The 24,243-nt window shown below is 42.8% G+C and overlaps 1 protein-coding gene across 1 annotated transcript in view; it reads left to right on the top strand.

The window, feature by feature from the left end:
- Positions 1-9,246: 9,246 nt before the first annotated feature.
- The window catches only part of CCDC87 (coiled-coil domain containing 87), a 71,454-nt gene continuing 56,457 nt past the window's right edge, over positions 9,247-24,243 (top strand). The window contains exons 1-6 of the mRNA XM_066591387.1: positions 9,247-9,306; positions 14,431-14,629; positions 15,549-15,626; positions 18,322-18,464; positions 19,807-20,057; positions 23,509-23,740. Coding sequence (XP_066447484.1) covers positions 14,473-14,629; positions 15,549-15,626; positions 18,322-18,464; positions 19,807-20,057; positions 23,509-23,740 — 861 coding nt within the window. The 5' untranslated portion in view covers positions 9,247-9,306; positions 14,431-14,472. The remainder of the gene's footprint in view (positions 9,307-14,430; positions 14,630-15,548; positions 15,627-18,321; positions 18,465-19,806; positions 20,058-23,508; positions 23,741-24,243) is intronic.

Raw genomic sequence — 24,243 nt, 5'->3', positions numbered from 1 at the left:
GCATGATGACTCTTCAGCCAATTTGCATATGACACTGGCACCTAATTGCAAAGGTACATGGGCTCATTAGGAGAGGATATCAGAAGTGCTTCTATTACCCTCTGCTGGCCAGTGAAGTCAGTATTTGGGGTAAGATGGTGGTGACCGTTTCCCTTCAAGTCCACTAGACTGCACAAGCTAGAAGGAGAAAAAACAATTACAGCAGATCCATATACTGGATAAGAAATTGTCCCAAGCAGGTTGCTTTTATCCAACTTCGCTATGAAAAATGAAGATGCCAGCACAATGCATAGCAGTAGTTCAAGTAAATGAACACCAGGGTTCACTCTGTTCATCAGCAGTGCTGCTTGCCCCCATTTTGTATTTGTTTTTATTGTAATATAGTTGCCAATGTAGTTTTGGAAAGTTGTGTTTTTTTTTTTGTGTTTTTTTTTTTTAAAGGGAGTTATCTGAGATGTGGTGTTTTTTGCATTTACACTGCACGATTATCCCACGAACTTTGAGCGATAATAGTTACATAGAAGTGGGCCATTCGACAGTAGAACAAAATATGATTATCCTCTGTAAGAGAAACAAAGTAATCTTGTAGGTTAGCCGGTACTGGTGCATCTTGTCTCCACCAGAAATATGGGTGGAGACCTGTACAGTGACAGGTAACGCCTTGTTCACGCCCCCGACAGCTTCAGCTTGGCTGACATCCTGCTAGAGGCCACACAGGATCCTGACCTTCTCTGCAGTTTAATTTTCTTTCCATCGGGCTCCCCCTCGTAGTGCCGGCTCCTGGAGCACCCCACAGTGCCGGAAAGGAAGACCTAGGGCCGGCCGTCTTGCCTCTGCCTCCCGCTCCTGGTGACTCTTCCAGCCCCCACCCACACACACCAGCAAGGAAGAGACAGCTCTTCAAGCGGCAGCAGCGGTCCTGCTGCTGCCACTCGTGTTTCTGGTGATTGACGGCAACATCCTCTGGCAGAGAGTGACAGGCAGCCTACAGCTGGCAGGCCGATGGGTAGGGGCAGAGCTTAGTCGGGAGCTGAATGCAGGCTTGAGGACAGCGGGTACGGGACCTCGCATGCTAGGCTGACGGGGAGACTAACACCGGAGCCGGGAACCGATATGGGAAAAGGCGCTGGGGAAACCGGTAACAGCCGACATGCAAGTGTGCCCAGGCTAACAGTGACAGCGGATCCAGGAGGTGACATGGGAGGGCGGCGGGGAAACAGACAGCGGAGCCTGTGTGCATCTGCCAATCAACACCTAGGGGTGTCACCTCAATGTCAATCTGGCTAGCCCATGTCTCCACCCATTCTTCAGGTGGAGACAAGATACACCCAGTACCAGGATAGCCATTAAATGGAAGGTAGATATTTGCTTCTGTGACTCTACTATATTCTACTATTGTGGGACCTAGAAATGATGGTCCTCTACAGACTAGCTATTATAATTGCTCCATAATTCTAATCTGAGTATATACATATAAAGTATAATTGATCATCTTCCTTCTCTATAGCATTTTCTCATTTCATTTTCAGTGAGCACACATTTACTATGATTACATTTTAGTAGATAGGAGATATCTGTAATGTTTTCACATCCCTAGATGCACTGCCGCTACACTTATGGGGAGATTTATCAAAACTGGTGCAAAAGAAAAGTAAAGCAGTTTCTTGTAGCAACCAGGCAAATGGCATCTTTCAATTTCAAAAGGACCACTGAAAAATAAGAGCTGAATGGTTGCTATGAGCAATTTACTTCACCTTTTCCTCTACACCAGTTTTGCTAAATTCCCCACACCCTTCCTCCTTTAGTTTGTGTCTGACTTTCATTTATACATTAGTTCTGTGGGTGATTTGATACATATGGTTTGATATACATTACATTTTAATCTTGGTAGGCTTGCTGCAACATATTTCTCTGGCATGCTAATAAAGCTTTCCTGTTTGTGACCAAGCTGTTGACTCTGGTTTTACAGGCATTGACTTGTTTTTTTTGCTTACCAATTGTTATACTGCGCCTTGTTTCCAGTATATCTCCCTTTCCAGGTATCGTGGAGTGATCCTCCAACATTCACATTTTAAACAATTGTCTGTATTGCACATTTTATATATCGCTTCATGTGTAATCAGTGTTATCTGAAAGGTTTACTGACTGCATGCATGTAAGCCTGTGCATATATTATTTTTATGCATGCGTCATTGTTTGGTTTACTAAATTTCAGTTTTATTGTGGGAACATACACAATCCCTTCATCACGTATAACAGTTGATGTGAACACTTTTATCTGGTCTTGGATAACCGTAATGTAATCTTGCACTAAATTTTTGAGTCATGTTTTATGTTCATACTCCTTTCCTGTATGCAAAACCGAATTACAAAACTGTGCTGCCTTGTGACTTTTTGGTTTTCACTTGTCTCAGAATTCTATCCAGCCATCTGTTATGTAAAGCAGGCCCTACACATTGTAGACTAATTGAATGACAAGGCCCTACACTGAGCTGCAAAGCACTTATAATGTGGTGATGTAGGCACGATGGGTGTTTCTCACCATTTTATAAGTGTTTAGTTAAGTTTCTCCTTGTGGGTACTGTTGTACCTTATCAACACCGGAAGCCAGGTCTGCCCCTAGCTTTGGTGGAGGTAATGCCCCCATCAAGCCCTTAGCTTCCGATTGGCTGTCCCGTTCCCCCAGCTGTTCAGTTCCGAAGACACCGCTGTGGCCCTACACTGGACACACAGCAGTTATCGCTGCGGAGTTGTGAGTAAGAGCCACCGTAAGCCTTCACCCACGGTACTGCACTGCAGCACAGTCACACATAGCCAATCGTAAGCTAAGGGCTACAAGATACCCATGGCTGCCCCTAGCTTCGGGTGGAGACAAGATACACCGGTACCCTCCTTGTGTATGGTCAGTTTGAAGGGGTATCCTGGGTATTTACTATTCATGACTCCGCCTCAGGAGGAGTCATGATTGGTCAGGATCTGCCACTTGGGATCTCCTCCAACCAGCTGATTATCCAGCCTACTGTTAGCGCATAAGCCCAGATGACATCATTGGTGGTCAGGACCAGAAGTGTAATAGATGGCTTCACTTACATTGAAATCAATGGGAGCAATGCCTCCTATTCCACTTCTGCCTCTGACCGCAATGACGGGCCGGAATTTTAATAAGAATGAAGCACTCTATTACACTTCCGGCACTGATCACCAATCAAGACGTCTGGCCCATTGGGCCCATTGCGTAGACAGCAGGCCAAACGTTCAGCTGGTCGATGGGGGTCCTTGGTAGTGGATGGTCACCAATCAAATATTGGTTACCTATCCTGAGGATAGTTCATAAATAGTAAAAGTTCTAGAATACTCCCTTTTTAAAAAAAAATAAAAAAAATTCCTGGTTATATGTACGTGTATATAAAGACTGATCACTTATATAATTAAGTTTTTCAACTTTCTATTAGTGCTCCTTTACAAACCATATTATGCTATAGTCCATGCTGTACCTCTGATATCATACAGAGACACACAGGTTTGTCTGAATCCCTCCTCCCACCCCATATTCCCATTCTCACATTTCAAGTTCCTATTATCATGTAATATGGACCTATACGTACACCGTGTGGTTTTGTTTTTTTTTTATACACCCCTTATAACTTGCATTTCAATTCCTTATCCTTACCTCTTCAAGATCTTGGTTTTCTATTAAGAAAATAACATTCTTGTTTACATTCATTCACACACTAAGGGCTCCTTCACACGTGTGAAGTCCTGTAGTGTGACTTTTATTGTTCAGCTTTGTCCTCAGGGTGAACAACGAAAATACTAGAACCAGAATGTGCTGAACCCGAAGTATGCCAGTTGGACCGTACTGACTATAATTAGGTCCATCTGGGATTTCATGCTGGATCCGTGCCGGAGGCACTTGCCTAATCTTGTTTGCAGATATCCACTGCTCTGTAAGCTAAACAGAATGTACACTTGGCAGAAACATTTTAGCATCACTGATACACTGTAGCAAATTATCAAGACAAGAGATTTGTGCTGCTGATGTATTTAGCCCACAGAACAGTTGTCTACTCTAGATACAATTATATCCACTTCTCAGTTGGGAGCAGGACTACATATCTACAGGCTTCCAGACTCTTGATGTAAACAACAATGACGAAAATGGTGAGGAATGGAAACGCTAAGTTATATTAGAAAGTTGTTCAACTTTCCATTATACTGTGATTATTTGCATAAAACCAGGAAACCATTTTACTCAGGATAGATTTCTGTGCATTTTGAAGATGATTACTTCACTTGCTGAAAATTCCCAAAATACAGGTTTAGGATCTGTAACCTTAACTTCAATCCAGTAAACTTGATATTAACCAGTTCCCAATACATTTCAGTGTTCTCCAGGGTAAAGCAAGGCTGGAACTGAACACCCTATACACTATATGAATATCTTTATGGTGCTCTTGATGAAGGAGAGAATGAAATCTGATTTCCGTAAAAAAAATTTGTATTGTTACCACATTAAACAAATGTAAAAAAATGTTTGTATATTTTAGAAATAATGATGCAATAAAATATTAATTACATCTTGACTGGTAATTGACGCTTCTTTGGTTTGTGCACACTGACAATTACATTTTCAGTGGTGTTAAAGGGATTATCCAGGACTCTAACATTGATGGCCTGCCATTAGGGCCCTCTCATATGGCACGATTAGGCTGCATTCTACCGAACATATATCGGCACGGTTTTCACGCCGAGCTGATATACGTCGCCCTCATCTGCAGGGGGGGGGGGGGGGGGAGGATGGAAGAGCCAGGAGCAGGAACCGAGCTCCCGCCCCCTCTCTGCCTCCTCTCCGCCCCTCTGCACTATTTGCAATGAGGAGAGGTGGAACGGGGGTGTGGCTAATGCTCAGGATTTAGCCCCACCCCCATCCCTCCTCCTTTCATTGCAAATAGTGCAGGGGGCAGAGAGGTGGCGGGAGCTCAGTTCCTGCTCCTGGCTCTTCCATTCCCCCCCCCCCCCCCCCCGCAGATGAGGACGATGTATATCGGCTCAGCGTGAAAACCGAGCCGATATACGTTCGTGGGAATGCAGCCTTATCGTGTAAATAATCATTAGATCAAGTGATTTGCACAATAATTGTTAGGTGTAAATGTGTGCAACGAGCAATCAGCGATTAATTGTTAGAACATTGTTTCATGTGGACCTAAAAATCATTGTTCATCTGCTGCAAAGCAGTTTGTGTAAACAGGAGTCATAACAACGATTTGCTGAAATGTCATGGTAGAAGGGATGGGTACAGCTGTAGGCATTTTCCTGTGAATGATCAAAACTACCCAATTATTATTCCGTGTAAATACATGCCAAGTGACTGATATACGATCGCTACGTCACTGCTGGCTGCATGCTTGTTCCAATTTATCTTGCCGTGTAAATAGACCCTCAGAATAGGTTACCAATATTAGATTGCTGGGTGTCTGACTATTTTGCAACCTCACTGATCCACAGTTTTTTTTTTTTGTTTTTTTTTAAAGGGGCCACAATGTCACTTTTCTTCATTTACCAGACACAGGGTCGTAGTTTAGTAGTGGCTGTACATGGGATTACATTTTAATACCGCTTCATCAAAAGCAACCAAAACGAATAAAATTCTCCAGTAGACAAAATGCTATTTCTGTCAGTTCTACAGAGGAAGTAACACAGCAAAATCTGTGAGCTGCCTGAGGCCCTTTCTATAACCCCCATAGACTTTAACACCGAGAGCCCAATGCAACTGCAGGCCCCTATACATTGAATTCTAGAAGGACTGCAGCCACGAATCAGGAAGGAGGAGTCATAAGACCTACAGTCTCCCAATCGGTGAGGGTCACAGAGGTGGGACCTGCACTTATCAGACATTTATGGACTATCCTGTGGATATGCTAGAATTGCTGAAGCCTTGTAATGAACAGTCACAAAAAGAAGGTACCAAAACCAAAGATGAGGCAGCAGCTCATGAAGGAATAGGAGACTCGTACAACATTTGGTACAGGTAGCCAGTTCAAGGTTGACTCAGCCTTCCATCCTTCTGAGGTCGGTAAAATGAGTACCCAGCTTGGTGGGGGGGGGGGGGGGGGGTAAAAGATGACTAGGGAAGACAATGGCAAACCACCCTGCAAAAACAGTCTGCCAAGAAAAGGGCACGATGTGATGTCGCCCTAGGAGTCAGTCATGACTCGGTGCTTGCACCAGGGGACTTTACCTTTTACCATACAACATTAAGGGGGTTATCCAGCCTTTAATAGTTGATGGCCTATTCTCAGGATGGGTCATCAATATCTGATTTGGAAGGGGGTCACCGCACAGGATCCCTGCTGATCAGCTGATTGAAGGGGCCGCAGTGCTCCTGCAAGACCCACCGCCTACCACATTGTAGTCTAGGTAGAGAGCCCACAACAAATTTTTCTTTTAATCTGCAACAGCAACGGAAGTGTAAAAATATGCACCATGGCTCAATTTTATGTGCAGAAAAAAATGGCTTTTGGTAATCTCATCCATTTGCCTGGTACTGTAAACCATTGAGGACTTCATATGTGCAACATTTTTGCTGCATGTGAAATTACCCTAATTGCTTGATTTTGCTTTTAGTTTATATGAGTTGTCTCACCAAAAATTCAGTTTAGTTCAATGCAGCCATTAATTATAACCTCCCCTTTTTTTTTCATAATTACACTTATTATAATTTGTAAAATTTCCCCAGTTATTCCAGGACTCTCGTTACTATAGCTTCACCTGCTGTTTCTATTGGAGAGCCCTAGAGCTCGTGTCCACAACTGTATTACGTCTGCATTGCATGTAAGCGTTATACACGGTGAATGGAGTCCATGAAAGTCAATGGACTTTCATTGATCCATGCGTACGGCGTGTGGACACTGTTTCGATATGCAAGGGAAACAAGTGCAGCATGCCCTATCTGTCTGCAAACAACGCAGCATGTGCCCTATACACTTGTATGAGCTGCATATAATACGCTGCCCATACCCAATATATTGTGTATAGTGCTTTCATACACATCCCCACTCTGAAACAGCATATTGGGCCTTCTGCATAAAAAAAGCGTATTTACCATAGCAATCAAATTTCAGAGGATAGTATTAAAAAAAAAATCCTCTTATAGCACCAGAAAATAAGATCTACCATACAGTATTAAACCGATGGCCAGCTTGAACAACAGGACTGTGGGATCGGCTCGCAAGTGCCTACAGACTCCTGGGTGTAAATACATTGTGTATTATGCACTGAATAGACGCCACTGCATTCAATGGCTTCATTCGCAGCTATATTTTTCAAGTGACTTTCTGTCAAAAAAAAAAAAATTAGCATGTCCTATTGCGCTTGTTAACCCCTTCCCTCCCATGACGTAAGGGTACATCATGGGAGCGGGGTACGTCCCGCAAAATGACGTACCCTTACATCATAGGGATAGCGCACGATCATGACAGATTACCTACTATTCGGCAGTGGGAGCCGGCTGTCACTGATAGTTGACCTCCTGCTGCAACAGCGGGGGTGCAACAGAGATGCGCCCCGACGCTGTTAATCCCTTCCCTGCCGCGATCTAAGTAGAATGCGACGGGGAAAAGGGTTCGCAGAGGGAGCGGACTCCCTCTGTTACTTCAGCCGACTCTCACGATGTTATCGCAGAGAACCTGGCTGGCTGTCATGGCAACAGGACGCCTGTATTGCCATTGCCGATGATGGCTGTAATAAGCGATAAGGCATTGCAGAAGAGAAGTCCTGCAATGCCTTATCGGTGGTATGGTGTAAGTCCCTCAGAGGGATACAGATGGTGTAAAAATAACAATGTACAAAAATTAAAAATGTTAAAAAAAAACACCCTTTTAGGCTTTTATACTTTTTCTCATGTTAACATAAAAAAAGAGCATATTTGGTATAATCGTGTCCGTAAAGCCCCGTACAATAAATCAAGCATGCTTTTTATTCTAACACACAAAAACTGAGGCAAAATGCTAATTTTTAGCATTTTGCCTCCCAAAAAACGCAATAAAAGTGATTTTAAAAAACTTATGTACCCTAAATAAAAACTACAGCTCTTCTCACAAAAAATGAGCCCTCATAGAGCTCCGTCCATGGAAAAATAAAAAAGTTATAGGGCTTTGAATGCAGCGATTTAGAAAAAAAAATTCCACAAAAAGGGTTTTTATTATAGAAAAGTGGAACCCCCGCCCCCCCCAAAAAAGTAAGAATTTTGGTATCTTTGTACCGTACCGACCCTCAGAAAAAAATGTAGTGTATCATTTATGCTGCATATTTAACGCTTTAAAAAAAAATCTATGGCAGAATTGATGCGTTTTCTCTCCCTACTATCATAAAAAAAGTTGTAAAAGTTTTACAATGTAGTCTATGTAACCAAAAATGGCACCGATAAAAACTACAGTTCACCACACAAAAAACAAGCCCTTATACGGCCGCGTCGACGGAAAAATAAAAAAGTTATGGCTTTTGAAAAATGGAGATGAAAAAATACCAAAAATTGGTATTTTAAAACCTCAACACCAAAATAGGCCATGTCATTAAGGGGTTAAAATGCGCTATTCCCATGGATGTAAGGTATTTTTAAATCGAAGCCCCCTTGTAGCAATGGGAAGACCTCGCATCACACATGCGTGCACCAAGGCCGCCGTGCGATGCTGCCGCCAGTTTCACCGAAAGCAATGAGTGATGCAGCGATTTGCTTATCGCATTGCCGTGCGCTGCGGTAGAAAACAAAATTGCTCGCATGCGTGAGAATGGGGCTCATCTGCTTCTCACTGCATCTAATCTCACAGGATTGTGTGGAATGTTGTTGACTGGGAAATATTCAAATTAGATGCACTAAGAATAAAAGAAATGCCTGCGGACGTCTCTGAAGAGTTAGTAGCCAGTGGGCAAGAGACCGCCATGTTGGCTTGTCCTCAGTATTCAGTGTATTGGAAATAGCTGCCTTTGGTCCGCTGATGTAGAGCGTCCTGCACATGGCTGCTCCCCATAGTGACCGGGGCAGCAGGTAACGCACACCGTGTGTACAGCTCCCTCTCCCTATAGACAGGCTGCCGTTCCCAGCAGGCGCTGTACTCCTCTATATACACTGAGCAGCCCCGCTATAGCGCTGTGTATATACTGCAGCACCGGGGACTGCTCCCTTCATGCGGCGCCCGCAGCCCTCCTCCCTCTCCAGCCTGTGTTTGGCGTCGCCTAGCAACAATCCCGGCGCAGTCAGCTGCTTAGCTGCTATGCTGGCAGCATACCAGGGCCCGCACTACACAACAGGTAGGTCCCGGGACGGTTACCGAGTGACCTGCGTCCCTCCATCCACCCCCAGCCTCCACTTTGGGGGACAATTCCAGCTTTTATCCTAAACCCCTCTTTCTGTCCTTGTGCACAAGCCTCCCTGTTGTGGAGCTGATCAGGCTGCAAGGACATTAGCATTCTACACTGTTTACTAGGCTTGATGGCAGCACAGCGACCTGATGGCTGCAAGACGTCCAGAGAGGCTGCATTCACACGGGCGAGCGCGATATCGGCCGGAGAAACTCCTACTTGCCAACGTGCGTTTTTCACGCCGATGCGAGGCGGTTTTCTTTCAAAAATGCCTGGCATCACTTCTGGGCAATGGCGATCCTCAGTCACGTCAGAGGACAGGAAGCCTTAATTAGGAAATATTGCATCACAGATCACACAGCCTGCGAGGGCCATGCCATGTATTTTAACCCCTTAATGACGCGACCCTTTTTTTTCTTTCCATTTTCGTTTTTTCCTCACCCCTTTAAAAAATCGTAACTCCTTTATTTCTCCATCAACGTCGCTGCATGAGGGCTTATTTTTTTGCGCGTCGAGTTGCATTTTTCGCTGGTACTATTTAATGTACCATATGATGTACTGAAAAACTTAAAAAAAAATTCTACTTGGAGTAAAACAAAGAAAAAAAACCCCAAACATTCCGCCATCTTGCCGTGCGTCTTGTTTCTACAGCGCACAAACTGCAACAAAAATTACATGATACTGTATTCTATCGGTCAGTACAATTACTATGATACCAAACTTATATAGTATATTTTTTTTTGCTGTGCTACTTTTATTTTTTTTGAAAGACATTTAATTTTTTTAAATCTTCTGCGCACGATAACTTTTTAATTTTTTCGTCGACATAATTGTGCGCAGGCTCATTTTTTGAGGGACGTCCTGTATTTTGCGTTGGTACCATTTTGGAATACATACAGCTTTTTGATCACTTTTTATTGCTTTTTTTCTTGGAGACAGGGTGACCAAAGAAGTGCATTTCTGCCGTTCTTTATTATTTATATTTTTTTTTTGACAACGTTCACTGTACAGGGTAAATAATGCATTATTTTGATAGATCGGACTTTTACGGACGCAGCGATATCAAATATGTATTTTTATTTTATTATTTAGATTCTTTTATTGTAAATATGGCAAAAGGTATTTTTTTCTTAAACTTTTATTACTTTTTTTTTAACAATTAGTAAAACTTTATTGCTCTGATTTTTATCTTTTTTTTAGCCCCCCCCCCCCCCCCCCAGAGGACCAGAACTAGCAATGCTTTGAACGCTTCTGCAGTATGATGTAATGCCATAGCACTACATCATACTGTGATCGGGCAGGCAGTCTATCAAGCCACCCCATAGGGGCCGGCTTGATAGGCATTCTGTCAAGACAGCCCTGGAGCCTTTTTAGAAGGCCCCTGGCTGCCATGACACCTGCACGGCTCCGTGTGATCTCATCGCAGGGGGAGAGGGGGAGTAAGGGGCCCCTGCACATTGTTCAGGGGAATTAAATGCCGCTGTCAGTATCATAGTAGACAACGTCGCAGTGCGAGACTGCAATCTTCATGACCCGGGACTTGTGTCACCATGTAGCTCTAGCCTTATTGCTGAGAGTTTGCTACAATTGTATCATCAGCAGTATAAGGGCGCCTTCACTCGGATGTATTTGAGCAATATGCAGAGAATAGAACCTATTTATTTTAATGGGCTCATACATATTTCTGTATTTAATGCATGCATTTTGTCTGCGCAAAACTATTTAGTTGCAGAACTTAATTATACACTCATTGACACTCAAAAAAGTAATGCACCAAGAAGGAGTAGGAATCGAGTGAAACTTTATATATGCGAGTGTAATGATGATCTATAAAGTGTCTAAAGAACGAACAAACATACAAATATATAATAATCCCCTAAAGAATAAAGGATTAAGCTACACCAAAATCAATATAAATAACCCGGAAGGGAGAAATGCATGAATACTACCATCTTGACTGTCAGTCTCTCTGTTTGTTCTTTTGGTATATTTATCTTCACCTTCTCTAGGGCTATTTAGCCAGCCTTCTCACTTGAGCTAGTCTAACATCTTAGCAAGTGCTATATTATTTTGGGGAGTATTTGCTCTCCCTTGGGGTTACAGAGCCAATTTGAGCACTTAAGTTAGTCTTTTATTACTCTATAACAAGTGGGGTACCCGATCGGGGTCAGTCTCTGGATGAGATGGAAAGAGACTGGTGAATTTTCACTTTAGGATTATAGGATTGAGACAGATCAAATGACCTCAATGTAGCCACATATTGAAAGTCCCTGGTAAAACGGCTGGATGACATATATTTGCTGCAGAGTGGCATTACATTTGGGCAATATTGCTATATCTCAGTAAGCCCTTCCCTATTATTAATGAGGTCTTCTTACACCTTTATCTAAAGGTTGCATAGTTGTGTCCGACGTTGAAGCCACTATAGCACTTTTTTGCATGATAATTACTGCAGGCTATTGCAGCCCCTGATGAGCTTATTTTGAGCGAAATGCGCTGGACCATAAAATTAGAACTATCATAATCCAGAAGAATATTATCATACACCATGAAATAATACATCCCAAATAAAATCTTAGTGGCAGCCGAAACAAGATGTATTAGCGTCCATTGGGATTATCCAGTCAGGACGCATAAACCTAATATTCTTCTCCATCAGTGCATGACCCATAACAACTGATGTAGGGAAAGTGATGTGACACACTTATATCATATAACCTGGAGGTGTTATGCATTTCTCCCTTTCGGGTTATTTATATCGATTTTGGTGTAGCTTAATCCTTCATTCTTTGGGGGATTATTATATATATTTGTATGTTTGTTCGTTCATTAGACACTGTTTAATCTATTTAATAAAAGTTATATTTTATTTTTTCCATATATTAGTTAGTGGTCCAACCAGTTAATTGCCAATTTGATTTTTTTGACTGATCTTGCCCTAGTAATTTAATGATGATCTATGAAAGCGATTACAATCATAGAGCAAAAGGATAAGTTTATTGCAGAAAACTGTACAATTCAGAGGAGGCGCTGGTACCCTGTTGGGCCGCCTCTAGCCTGGATACATGATGAGATACGGTCGGGCATGGAGGCTCTATATGTTATCCTGCAGCACATTTGCCCACAGATGTTGCAACTGGGCCTCTAGATCCTGCACACTACTAGGCTGGTGAAGCTGGCATCCCAGCCGGTCCCATTAATGCTCAATTTGGGCTAAATCTCCTTATCGGGCACACCAAGGAAGTGTGGCAACCTGGTGGAGACATTCCTGGCAAGCTCTTGCTGTGTGTGTGGCTGAAAAATGCCTCTTGGTAGCCGCCATGAGAGACAACACATGTGGCTGTAGGATGTCCTGAACATATCACTGAGCTGTCATTGTCCCTCGTACCTCTACTAGGGGTGACCAACTGTCATATGCAATGGCTCCCTAAATCATCACACCAGCAGTGGTGGCAGTGTGTCACTCCACAGGAAAAGCAGGATTGAAGCGCTCACCATGAGGCCTTCATATTCAAACACAACTGTCATTGACTCCCAAACCTGGATTTGTCGTTAAAGACGATACGGTTCCAGTCCAGGTTTCTCGTCCACAACACCACTGTAAACGAAGGCAACGGTGTTGGAGTGCTAATGGTAGGACACATAATGGGGGCCATGACACCAAATTTCCTTCTGCTAAGCGCCTGGAAAGGGTCCGGGACGAGACAGGGGTCTATAATGAAGGTGCCACCTGTGACTGGATGGTGGATAACTAAACTATTGGATCTGCTTATGTAAACCATCCTACCTACTGGTGGTCCATCGGGGTTGTCTACAGTCTGTTCACCAGGTGCATGTGCCCTCATGTAACCACTGCTCCCAACACCTCTGAACTAGATGACGGGCAATTCATTGAAACGACCATCCTGCTTCTCTCATTCCAATGATGCACCCCTGTCAAATTCTATTAACTGGGCAAAATGTCCTTGAGTGCGTTGTAGAGTCACGTCTAGTAGTCAATGACCTTTCAAGAAGAGGTGCATTGCACAACAGTAGCCTCCGAAAGCCTTTTATAGGGCAACCAGGGAAGCACTTTTATGACCTCTGGTGGCAAGACCCAGTGTCTAATCCGACCACAATTGTAACCATTTACATATCTGCAGAGACATAACTGCATGCCGAGTTTACAGCAAACTGACATTTCTATTTTGGTGCATTATTTTTTTTTATCAATGCTCAATTTTTACATAAACCAGAAATCCCCTTAATGAATTGCACTAAAGCAACCTTTTCATTCTAGAAATCCGCAGTGGTCCCAGTACACAGACATCACCGATGTTGTCTAACATGTATCTCTGATGGTCGGAGAAATTGCTATAGACTTTACTGCTACAGGAGCAAGGCGAATAACGCGGACTCGAGCATTTGGGTGCTCGCTCATCTTGACTCAATAGAAAACAACCTGGTATAAGCAGCAAAATGCACTGGTTAACTTGGTCTGAGATTTGTCCAGCCCTCATCAATGATATGCCTATGATTAGAGATGATCGAGCACCCAAATGCTCGGGTCCGCGTTATTCGAGTCGAGCTTTTCGTAAAATTCGAGAGCTCTACTCGAGTAACGAACCCCATTGACTACAATGGGAGACTCAAGCATTTTTGTATGTGGGACGCCGGGTGCCAAGCTTTTTTTTTTTCCTTGGTTCATGTTCTCTCTCTCTCCTTCCTGCCAGCCAAAAAATTTGCCAATGACGCGCACTGTGTCGCGGCAGGGAGGGGCCAAAAACTGGGGCAGGATCGAACATGGCTTGATGCTCGTTCCAGTAACAAGCACCATCGAGTACGCTAATGCTCGAACATCAAGCTCGGCAGAGTACGTTCGCTCAACTCTAGCTATGATCATTTTGTCTGAATTTTCCCTTAAGTACGGTACGTTACAAATAGATTTTTAGTATTCAGATGACATAAGAAAATTAACAACATTGTGTATTTTTTCAGTATAATGGCATGCAGTCTTCAAAGGTGTTTATATACAGAACAGACCTGAAGCCTTGGAATATGTAGATTTTTCTCAGCAATGTGTTTTATTTGCAGACTCTGATTAGAACTGTCAAGCGCTCTAAATAGATCTATAACATGGTAAAAGATGCTGGAAACGTCAGATCTCTATGGACGAAGCAACACAACTCAGAGACAAACCAGAAGCTGGACTGCAATAAACTGTATCAGCTGTACAATGAGGTCCTGCAGCCTCTCACCCTATTCTCCAATCAGACAGTATCTGAGAGGAAAGGTTTGTACCGTTGCCTCTTATAACCTCACTTTCATGATGTCATCGATGTGCAATTTTAGCCAGAAGGATTTTTTCCCCTAAATTTGCAATTGAGAGATGCACACTCTTCCCATGATCACATCTGACATAGCACTGCTGTCTAAAATGATTCTGTCCCCCCCGCCTGAAAAAATTACAGTAATTAGTGAATAGCCTAAATAACACTGATTTCTAATTTGTAATTTTTATCTGTAAACTTGATCGCATTTCCCCTTATGCAAATTCAGCATATTTTACAGATGTTTGCCAACTTGCACAACCCATCTGAGAATGCAGGACCTGGGGCAATCAGCCACACCTTTCCCCTGCTGCAACATAGTATTACAGAACAGCCTTTCACATGATTTTTCCTCCTGTAATACCAGGTTGGCATAAGCTGCACATGAATGGGAGTTGGTTCTGGGTCATAGAGACGGTACTAAGAGGGGGACGCTGCTCTATGACGCTCATAAGTCCAAACAGGGCATATGAACAGGAGTTGTGCTCTTGGCACAACCCTTTTAAGCTATTCAAAGATTACTATAGTTTGGGGAGAACTCAGCGCACGATCCTGATAAGATTGCATAACCATTGTTAGGTTGACTTGAATTTAACAATCAGCTAGCAGTGTACTAAAAGTGCACAATGGCCGCGCGTTTAGATGCAGCAATTATCGCTCAAACGATCGCTTTTTAGCGATTTTTGAGTGTTCATCGCTCCGTGTAAATGAGCCTTTACTCTTTCCTACAAATCACACATTTTTAGAAAATTATTTATTGCCAGAATTACAATTTAAATATGTAAATGTCCTTAAATACTCTAGTAGCTATTATATAAACCATTTTATGTTGGTTAATTGCTTATATCAATTAAATAAAATATTTTGCCATTGCTATTACAGATACCAGTCACAAGCAGAAAGATTTAACAGAAAAAAAGATTAACCTAAAGGAGAATGTGGTTCACAATCCCTTTAATGGTGAGTTTCATACAGATGCCTATGAGCACTTTAAAGGGGTGGTGCCAAGATATAAAGTTATTCCGTATCCTGTGGGTAGGGGATAACTTTATATCTTGGCACAAGCCCTTTAAAGCGTACCTGACATTGTAGATAACTCTTCCGAATAAACTGCCATGTGTGTCAATGATGTCTAATACTATGTCTGGCCATTATATGACTTGTATCCTGCATTTATCCCAATTTTTCCCCTCTGCAGGCTGTATCTGCAATTCTCTGTGATCTGGTGGGAGGAGCCGGCTGTCTTCTATGCATTGCACATTCTCTGTAACACACACACACATAACATCATGAAGAAGACACTATACAGCAGTACTAAGCAATGTTAACCCTTTCCAATCCACTGTCTGACGTTTGAGGACAATATGATTTAAGGCTGTACAGCTCTAATGTTGGAAGACATCCGTTGGGGTTCTCTTACAGTATATTGCCAGCCTCTCTGCTGTCGGAGCCTATCCAACATGTCACCTCATGCAGTACTGGCTTTAGCCAGCAGATAGCGCCGTTGTATAATGGCAGAAAAAGAGTAAGACCCCTAGGAAAACCAGGATACAAAATGGATTGGAAAGGGTTGAATGCGATTCCAATACCTTTAACTCACCCTTAGCTCTCCTCGCTTCTCCTGTCCTATCCTCATCCTTATCTCATATGGGAAGCATGACTTATGATGTGTACTTTTTTATTTATCAGATTGGGTATCATGTTAGTCATTGAAAATTTAAAGGGGTATTCTCATCATACATCTAATAGATTTGGGACCCACACCCATATTGAGAACACAGATCCCTCGATCCAATCTCACTTGGTGAGGCATCCTCTGGCCCTCGCATCCAGGGTGTGATTTCATGAAGAGGTAGCTGGGATTACAGAAAAAGCCAAGCTTGTTGTGCTATACTTTCTAGAAGTTCATCATACTTTTCTAGTCAGTCAATATTATAGGTGAAGAACAAAACGTACCCCCTTTACATTTTTACTTTCTAGCTCTAAGCAAATAAACATTAAATTAGTACTGACTTGGTGGGCTAATGGCATCGCCTCTTTTACTCAAGGTGGCGCAATTGCATTTGAGGAGCAAAGAATACATTCTGCAAAAGTAAAATTGAAACAATAATAAGGAAAATTTGTGGAATTATGGAAATCGCAGCATCAATTGACATGTTAATGATATGCCAATAATGAAAAATGGTAACAAAATATTCTAAACATCTCGATTTATTCAGTATCGAGTATGAGTCCCATGTGCAAAAATACAAACACTCATATATACATTGGCATGCTGTCAATGAGGTTATTTATGGTTGTCTGAGGCATGTTCTGCCACACTGAATGCACTTGGGAATGTAAATCATCAAGATGCGCCGCTGGCAGCTCCCTGTGCAATTGACGACCAATAACTTCCCACATATGCTGAATGGGATTCAAGTTTGGAGACACTGCAGGGCATGATAGCACATTTATGCCTCGCACACTGCTCACAACTGCACAAGCTACATGCCTCCTGGTGTTGCCGTGTTGAAAAACGGCTCCTGGGACACTTTGGAGAAATGGCCAGACTACTGGTTTTCCACAGCCAAATCAACATAACGCTAAACTGGAATGAAGACTAGAGGGGTCCAGCTACCGTACATTATGTAATCTCACACCAGAATCCTGAGAGTAGGACCGGTGTGACATTCCCTCGTGAAGGCCCCTTCATGGCGTTGTCCACATGTTCTTCAGACCTATCTCCGGATATCATTGCATCTGAGACAAAAGCTCAACTAATCGCTGAAGAGGATAGACCCCCATTCCAGCTTTCATTGTCATCTTGTTCTGTGCCATGATAGTCATTCTTTAAATCTGACTATTCGTCGGTGCAGAAGTCTACCTCTGTGCACCTCTTGCTGTCATTCGAGTTTGCCATTGTTCTCCCAGCCACTGGGACATGCAGTGTTGAGCAGTGCTGACACCTCGGCCTATGTGCATAGCGATCAGAGTGATAAACTGAGGTCTCCGAGTTCAAGGATTCTATCCTTCCTAGGTTGCCACAAGTGGCGATAACTGGCATGTAGGGATGAGCGAGTATACTCGCTAAGGCACTACTCGCTCGAGTAATGTGCCTTAGCCGAGTATCTCCCTGCTCGTCCCTAAAGATTCGGGGGTCACCGCAGCTGACAGGTGAGTTGCGGCGGGGAGCGGGGCGGAGCGGGCGGGAGAGAGCGATCTCCCCTCCGTTCCTCCCTGCTCTCCCCCGCAGCTCCCCGCCCTGTGGCGGCACCCGAATCTTTCGGGACGAGCGGGGAGATACTCGGCTAAGGCACATTACTCGAGCGAGTAGTGCCTTAGCGAGTATACTTGCTCATCCCTACTGGCATGTCAATGAACAGGAGGCATCACACAAATATACCACAAGACTTTTGCACATCTTAGCAACACCTTCTACTTCCTGAATTTGCATAACTTTACATCTTTGGTGTTTCATTTCCAATGTAGAATATATAATATTTCAATATAAACTACGATTTTTAGTTATTGCCTAATTGTTTTCTGTAGATTAATAGCATTATTACTAAGTCAGCTTCCTTGTAATATAACTACTTTCTTGAACCACACTGAACTATACATTTGTAATTATCCTCATATATGTAATTAATTTGTGCCCTTTATGTTTATGCAGATGAGCAATATGGAGCTTCAATTGCCCCATTCATGAAGGATGTACGTACTATTTCTGCTGATGTCCTGTGCGAAATTATTAGAAGGAGAATACACCAAATCTCAGCAGTAAATCCTGTGTCAACAGAAGTTCAGCAGATTTATGTATGTAGAGTAATGCATGTCTACAAAAAGGGGTTAATCATTTGGGTATTTCAGGCTGCAATAACTCTGTACATATCAGCACATACAATCTCCACCTCCCCAGAAAAGGGGTGAAATCGCTAGAAAATATGTGCAGTTTTCTCTTCTGTAGAATTGTTATATTTTTGACAGTTTAAGATCAGTGATCGCCTGCCAGTGGCATATAACCCTTTGCTGTTTGACATGCCATATTTCTGAGTTAAGGTCATATGCTTTGGGAAATAAGGTTGCAGTTATTTCCTGACCATTAAACAGTGCCAATTTGAAGGTATATTAACGATTTCAGATTTATACTTAAATATGTATCATCAAATGCTCACTGCTTCACCAGTACCAGGCCCCCCTGCGTGAGAACCTGGTACCGGTTCCCGAGCAGTATGGGTGCTGGCTGATTTCCGATCCTCCTGCTGCTTTGGGTCACATGCTTCCATTTCTCTGCTTCTACAGCTACACTGGACATTTCTTTTCCTTCAACATTTTGAAGACTTTCTTCTACTCTAGTCAAGAAAAAATTCACCTTCCTTAATACGTTTTAATGTAGCTATTAAAGACTTTGCACCTTTTCCTCCAATAGAGACACAAGCTTGCATTTCTGGCAGGTGAAGCTTGGCTTTTCCTCTGGTAGGTCTGTAAACATATAGCATACGTTGCAGGTCACCGAATGGATCCTCTTCTTTTCCATGTTATCAGATGATGTCCACTTCCAAATGTCAAGAATTGTAGTGAAGTTGCTACCGATAGTGAAGTTCGCACGCCTAACGGCATGCAGTTTGTGATGTCCTCCGAGCAGTTAGACCCGGCTTATCGCGACAATCTTCCAGCTTACAGTGATTCTTTTCTCTTCCCAGAATGCACAGGGAATAAGCAAATGATCTTCCTGCAGCTCCAATCTCTGTTCTATTTCACATACTGATACTCCAATCGCATACTGATAAAAGAACAAGCTTTAGGTCTTGTTCACATCATCATTTTTAATTTCCATTTTGCATTTCCATCAGGGAGTTGCAAAATGGAACCAAATGGTACTGTTTTTAGTCCCATTGATTTAGTGGGATTTATTGAGCTGCAGTTATCAATTCCTTTACTCTTGATTTCCAGTTTTTAAATGAAAATAATAACACAGACTTCTGCACAATTTTTTCCGCGAAAGGAATGGAAATCAAACGGAAAGCACACTTCCTTTTATTGCTACATTATAGTCAGTGGGTGATGGAACACAGATGCATTAAAAACATAAATCAAAATGCTGATGTGAAGCCTTATTTTTATTGTATATGTCCGTTTTTATTTTTCGCACTTACAGGAGGATGTCATTCTCGGTGAGGTGAAGGTTGCCTGGTCCAACATTCCAGATGTTCTGTGCATTGGATTATTAACGCAAAATGAGAAGCGGCGACTTCACAAACGTCTCATCACACATATCATGATTGTCTCTGAGGAGCTGTTCTTGTTCTACTTGTGCAAAATGGAGCAGAACAAATCAGACTCTGTGTTTTCTGAAGAAGCCAATCTTACACGGTTGAAAGCACAACTTCTACTGGATTGCTCCAAATTGTACGTCTCAGCAATCAATCTATCCTATTGTTAAACCGTAAGAATATCATTGAATTATGAATTCAGAGTTCAGTTTAAATGGCCGGTGATGTTATTTATCAAAATGATTCAGTCAGCACATGTTGGTGAATAATGGACAGGGATTTATGAGAACTGTCTTTGTTGTCCATAGCAACCAATCATAGCACAGTTTTAATTTCTTGTATTGCGCTTGAAGAATGGAAGCTACACTGTGATTAGTTTCTATGGACAGCAAAGACAAGGCTTTTTTTTTTCTAGACAATTTTCATAAACTTCCCTAAATTACCTAAATAGTCACTAACTTTTCAAATAACTTGGACTTATGTGATAGTCAATGTGATAATTATCATAAGTGCAACTCACTTTATTTGTCTAAAATTACATGTATTTTTAACTGAAAAATCCCTCTAAAGTGCCGATCACTAGGCATATCCCATCCTTCTGATCTGCTGTCCACTGCCTGTTGTTAAATGATGCCCATCTTTAGCAATAGAGATAACATGACAAAGGTCAGGAAGTGAAAGAGGGTGATGACTCATGCTGAACATAGAAGTCTATGGAGGGGAGGCAGGAGGAGGAAGACAGATGTAGAGACTAACACTAATGCTGCTTGCAGCTAGTACCGGTAGTAAGAGATTCTTTAGGCCGAATGCCCAAGGACGGATAATCACTGCGGGATTCGCGGTCAGACACCTGACGCGAATCCTGCAGCAATGGTTGTCCATAGACATGCTAAGTTAACAGACTCTCCCCTGCCCACAAGCGGAAATCAACTGCGATTTTTCTGCTCATAGGAGAGAATTGCAGCATGTCCTATTCATCGCAGAAAATCGCGCTGACAGCTTCCATTGCAGTCAATGGAAGCTGTCCGTCCTGCGATACTCTGCGCTGTGAGTGCAGCAGAAGAATCACGGGAAATCGCATCACCACCCAGCGCTGGCGCATCATGCGCTGCGCATGCACGCCGGCTCACTGGCAGAGACTCTCACCGCGGATCCAGAGAGGTAAGTATGGGGTCTCTGGGGGGCACCGGGTATGATTCTGCTGCGAGATTTCGCAGGTGGAATCCGACCTGGCCATGGGCACAAGGCCTTACTGTTTCATAGCTAGTAAAATCATATTCCACTGTTCAGTATTTTTGCCCCTCATCAGTAGGTTTCTGGCTTGGCTAGAGAGAGGCCTATGACGTGGGTCAGGAATGCTATCTTTTCTCCTTAGGGAGAGCACCTAGAAGGTGAGTGAGTGAGAAGATTTATAAGGCCATTCATGCTCCTTTGGGTAATATGCAAATAAGGGAGATGGAAGAATACCTCTGCAGCGCCACCTATTGAAAGGCAGCATTCCTGCAAGTCTATTTTTGGTGGAAATGCTGTGGATTATCACTGCAAAATTGTGATCTCTTGCCATGGCTGTGACAGCTGCAGTGGAGATGAAAGGAACCCCCGCAGTGATGCGAGGCGGTTTCCTTGTGAAAACGCCTCACATCCAGGGGTCTTCAGGACTGCAAGGTCGATATCGTTCCGTGAATAACAGCCTGATATCGACCTCGCCAGTGTGCAGGAGCTCTTAGGCTGCTATTACGCAAGCACCGTTAACACTCCTGTAATAGCGCTAATTGCAAGGCTGCACCTGTGCTTGCTGGTTCAGACTGGCAGTTATTGGAAAATGTGAGGGATACTGGCAGCTGCTAGCGCTCATGTAATTGCAACCTTAAAGGACACTTAGTTTTATTGATGATTTGTGTATGTGTAGAGCCTTTTACATGTACCAATATGGCACAAGTGTCGGTTTCCCTGATCTTCGAGCCATGTCAAAGGGTCAACGATCAGCCGCAAGTGAGCAAATGTGAGCATAAAAAACGTTTGTTGTTCAACTGCGTATTTCCTCATATAAACAGACATATATGCAGATGATCAATGATACAAGTATTGGCATGAGGGATGAGAATAAAGGCCCATTTACACTGAAAGATAATCACTCAAAAATGGCTCAAACGACAGTTTGAGTGAGTTTTGAGTGAACATCTTTGCATGACTCTAAGTAGCTAATTAGCTGCTGCAATAGCTCCGAGAACAACGCAGCTGTTTTGTATATGCAAACAGCTGCATTGTTCTCTGAGATTTCATCTGTTGTCCCGCTGAGAACTTAGAGCAGGATACCAGCTGAAAGAATACTATCAGAGCCGCCCGCTGAGAAAATCAGTCTGCGGCGCTGATAATAGTCATTGAAAACACCAATAAATGAATAGTCCACGAACAGAGCACAATGGCAGCGCGTTTAGACGCAATGCTTATCGCTCAAATAATGGCTTTTGAGCGATAATCGTGGTGTCAAAATGGGCATTTACAATCATTCATTATTATATTTATACATTGCTGAATAGTAAAGTTAATTTGTAAGATCCTGTTTTTTAATTGTAACAGAATTAGGGAATGTATAATAGCAAGGAAAGAAAAACAATCATTTCTGTGAAAACCTTGAATTGATGTACTTTGCGGAGTAATGGGTAAATACTAGAGATGAGCGAGCGTACTCGGAAAAGCACTACTCGCTCGAGTAATTTGCTTTATCCGAGTATCGCTGTGCTCGTCCCTGAAGATTTGGGTGCCGCTGCGGCTGACAGGTGAGTCGCAGCGGGGAGCAGGGGAGAGCGGGCGGGAGAGAGGGAGAGAAAGATCTCCCCTCCGTTCCTCCCCGCTCTCCCCTGCAGCTCCCTGCTCCGTGCCGGCACCCGAATCTTCACGAACGAGCACAGCGATACTCGGATAAAGCAAATTACTCGAGCGAGTAGTGCTTTTCCGAGTACGCTCGCTCATCTCTAGTAAATACATTTCTAGAATTCTTTTGTAAACTTACACTGCATTCTTACATCATCACAGTCTTTGTTTTAAGGCAGCCTCACACGAGTGTCAGCGCAAAAAAGCTCACGATAGTGCTACTTTTTCTGCAGTGAAGGTTGCACTTTTTGGCGCGCCCTTTTGGCGCTTTTTATTGTACTTTCTGCGCTGCCGGGGACTGTTTACATCTTTTTTTTTTATTCTACACTTATTGATTATTTTTCAGGTAGGGCTTATATTCCCCTTCCCCCCCCGAAAATCCTTGTCGTGGAGAGTCGGCCCCATTAAAATCAATGGGAGAAGATCACTATCCCCTGCCGCTGCTGTGACAGCCACAGCAGGAGATTCCTTCATCCCTGCTGGGATGGGAGGCTGTTTCCCTGCGGAAACGCCTCGCATCCAGGGCTGCAGAAGCAGTGCAAGAGCAAAATCGGGCCGTCAATCACAACCCAATATCGCTCTCGCCAGTGTGCAGGAGCCCTCAGTAGTGCAATGCTATCTATGGACCTGTAACGTCAAGTATTTACTACTGTAGTAATTAGTTCAACTAACCACTAAAATCCTTATGCACATTCCATTTTTTTTCCTTTTAGCATGAATGTATTTTCAGTCAAACATCATCTGATTACTGAAATAAAGGAGTTAGAAGGCAAAACATTATTACATGGTGACACCAATGACTCTCTCTATGTCCATGAGTATGCCGCTAAGAAGAAAAATCAATTCAAAAAGTTCAGCCAAAATTTTACTATGGATTATTTCATAAAACTGGGCAGACCTGAAATTACAGTATATACAGAGAAAAGAGAAACGGACCTCAAGCAGGTAACATATAAGTAGATTCTACTGGGCATTGTTATATTCCAGACTAACCTCTGTAAATTATTGTCCTAGGAGGCTTTATTAATTCTTAAACTCGGAGAGAGGGGAGGATAATGAGTGCTTTGAACAATTTTAAGCATTTTGGTAACACTGGTCAAAACTCAAATTGTTACTGACTTAAAAAGGTCCTAATCTGTAGTATCTTGGTGTGCTGAACAATATGACCAATATGACCATGAAATTTTTTTTATTGGCTCTCATTTTGAAGATATTTTATATAGATATTCATATTTATATATTCCTATAGATAGTTCATATATTTGAAGATATTTCATATATAGGGTGATGCAAAACAAGCATGGAATGCTCTTCGCCTAGTGTCTACAAACTTTCTCAGGAATGTTAGGGCAGAAAACTACAAGGAACTAGACATGCTGATGCAGTATCAGAAACTTGGCTACAATATGTCTCTAAAGATCCACTTCCTTCATTCCCGTCTGGATCTC

Source organism: Eleutherodactylus coqui, chromosome 2 (genome assembly GCF_035609145.1).
Source record: "Eleutherodactylus coqui strain aEleCoq1 chromosome 2, aEleCoq1.hap1, whole genome shotgun sequence".
Lineage (NCBI taxonomy): Eukaryota > Metazoa > Chordata > Amphibia > Anura > Eleutherodactylidae > Eleutherodactylus > Eleutherodactylus coqui.
The sequence above is the reverse complement of the archived record's forward strand: the minus strand, read 5'-3'. Positions and strand labels throughout refer to the sequence as shown.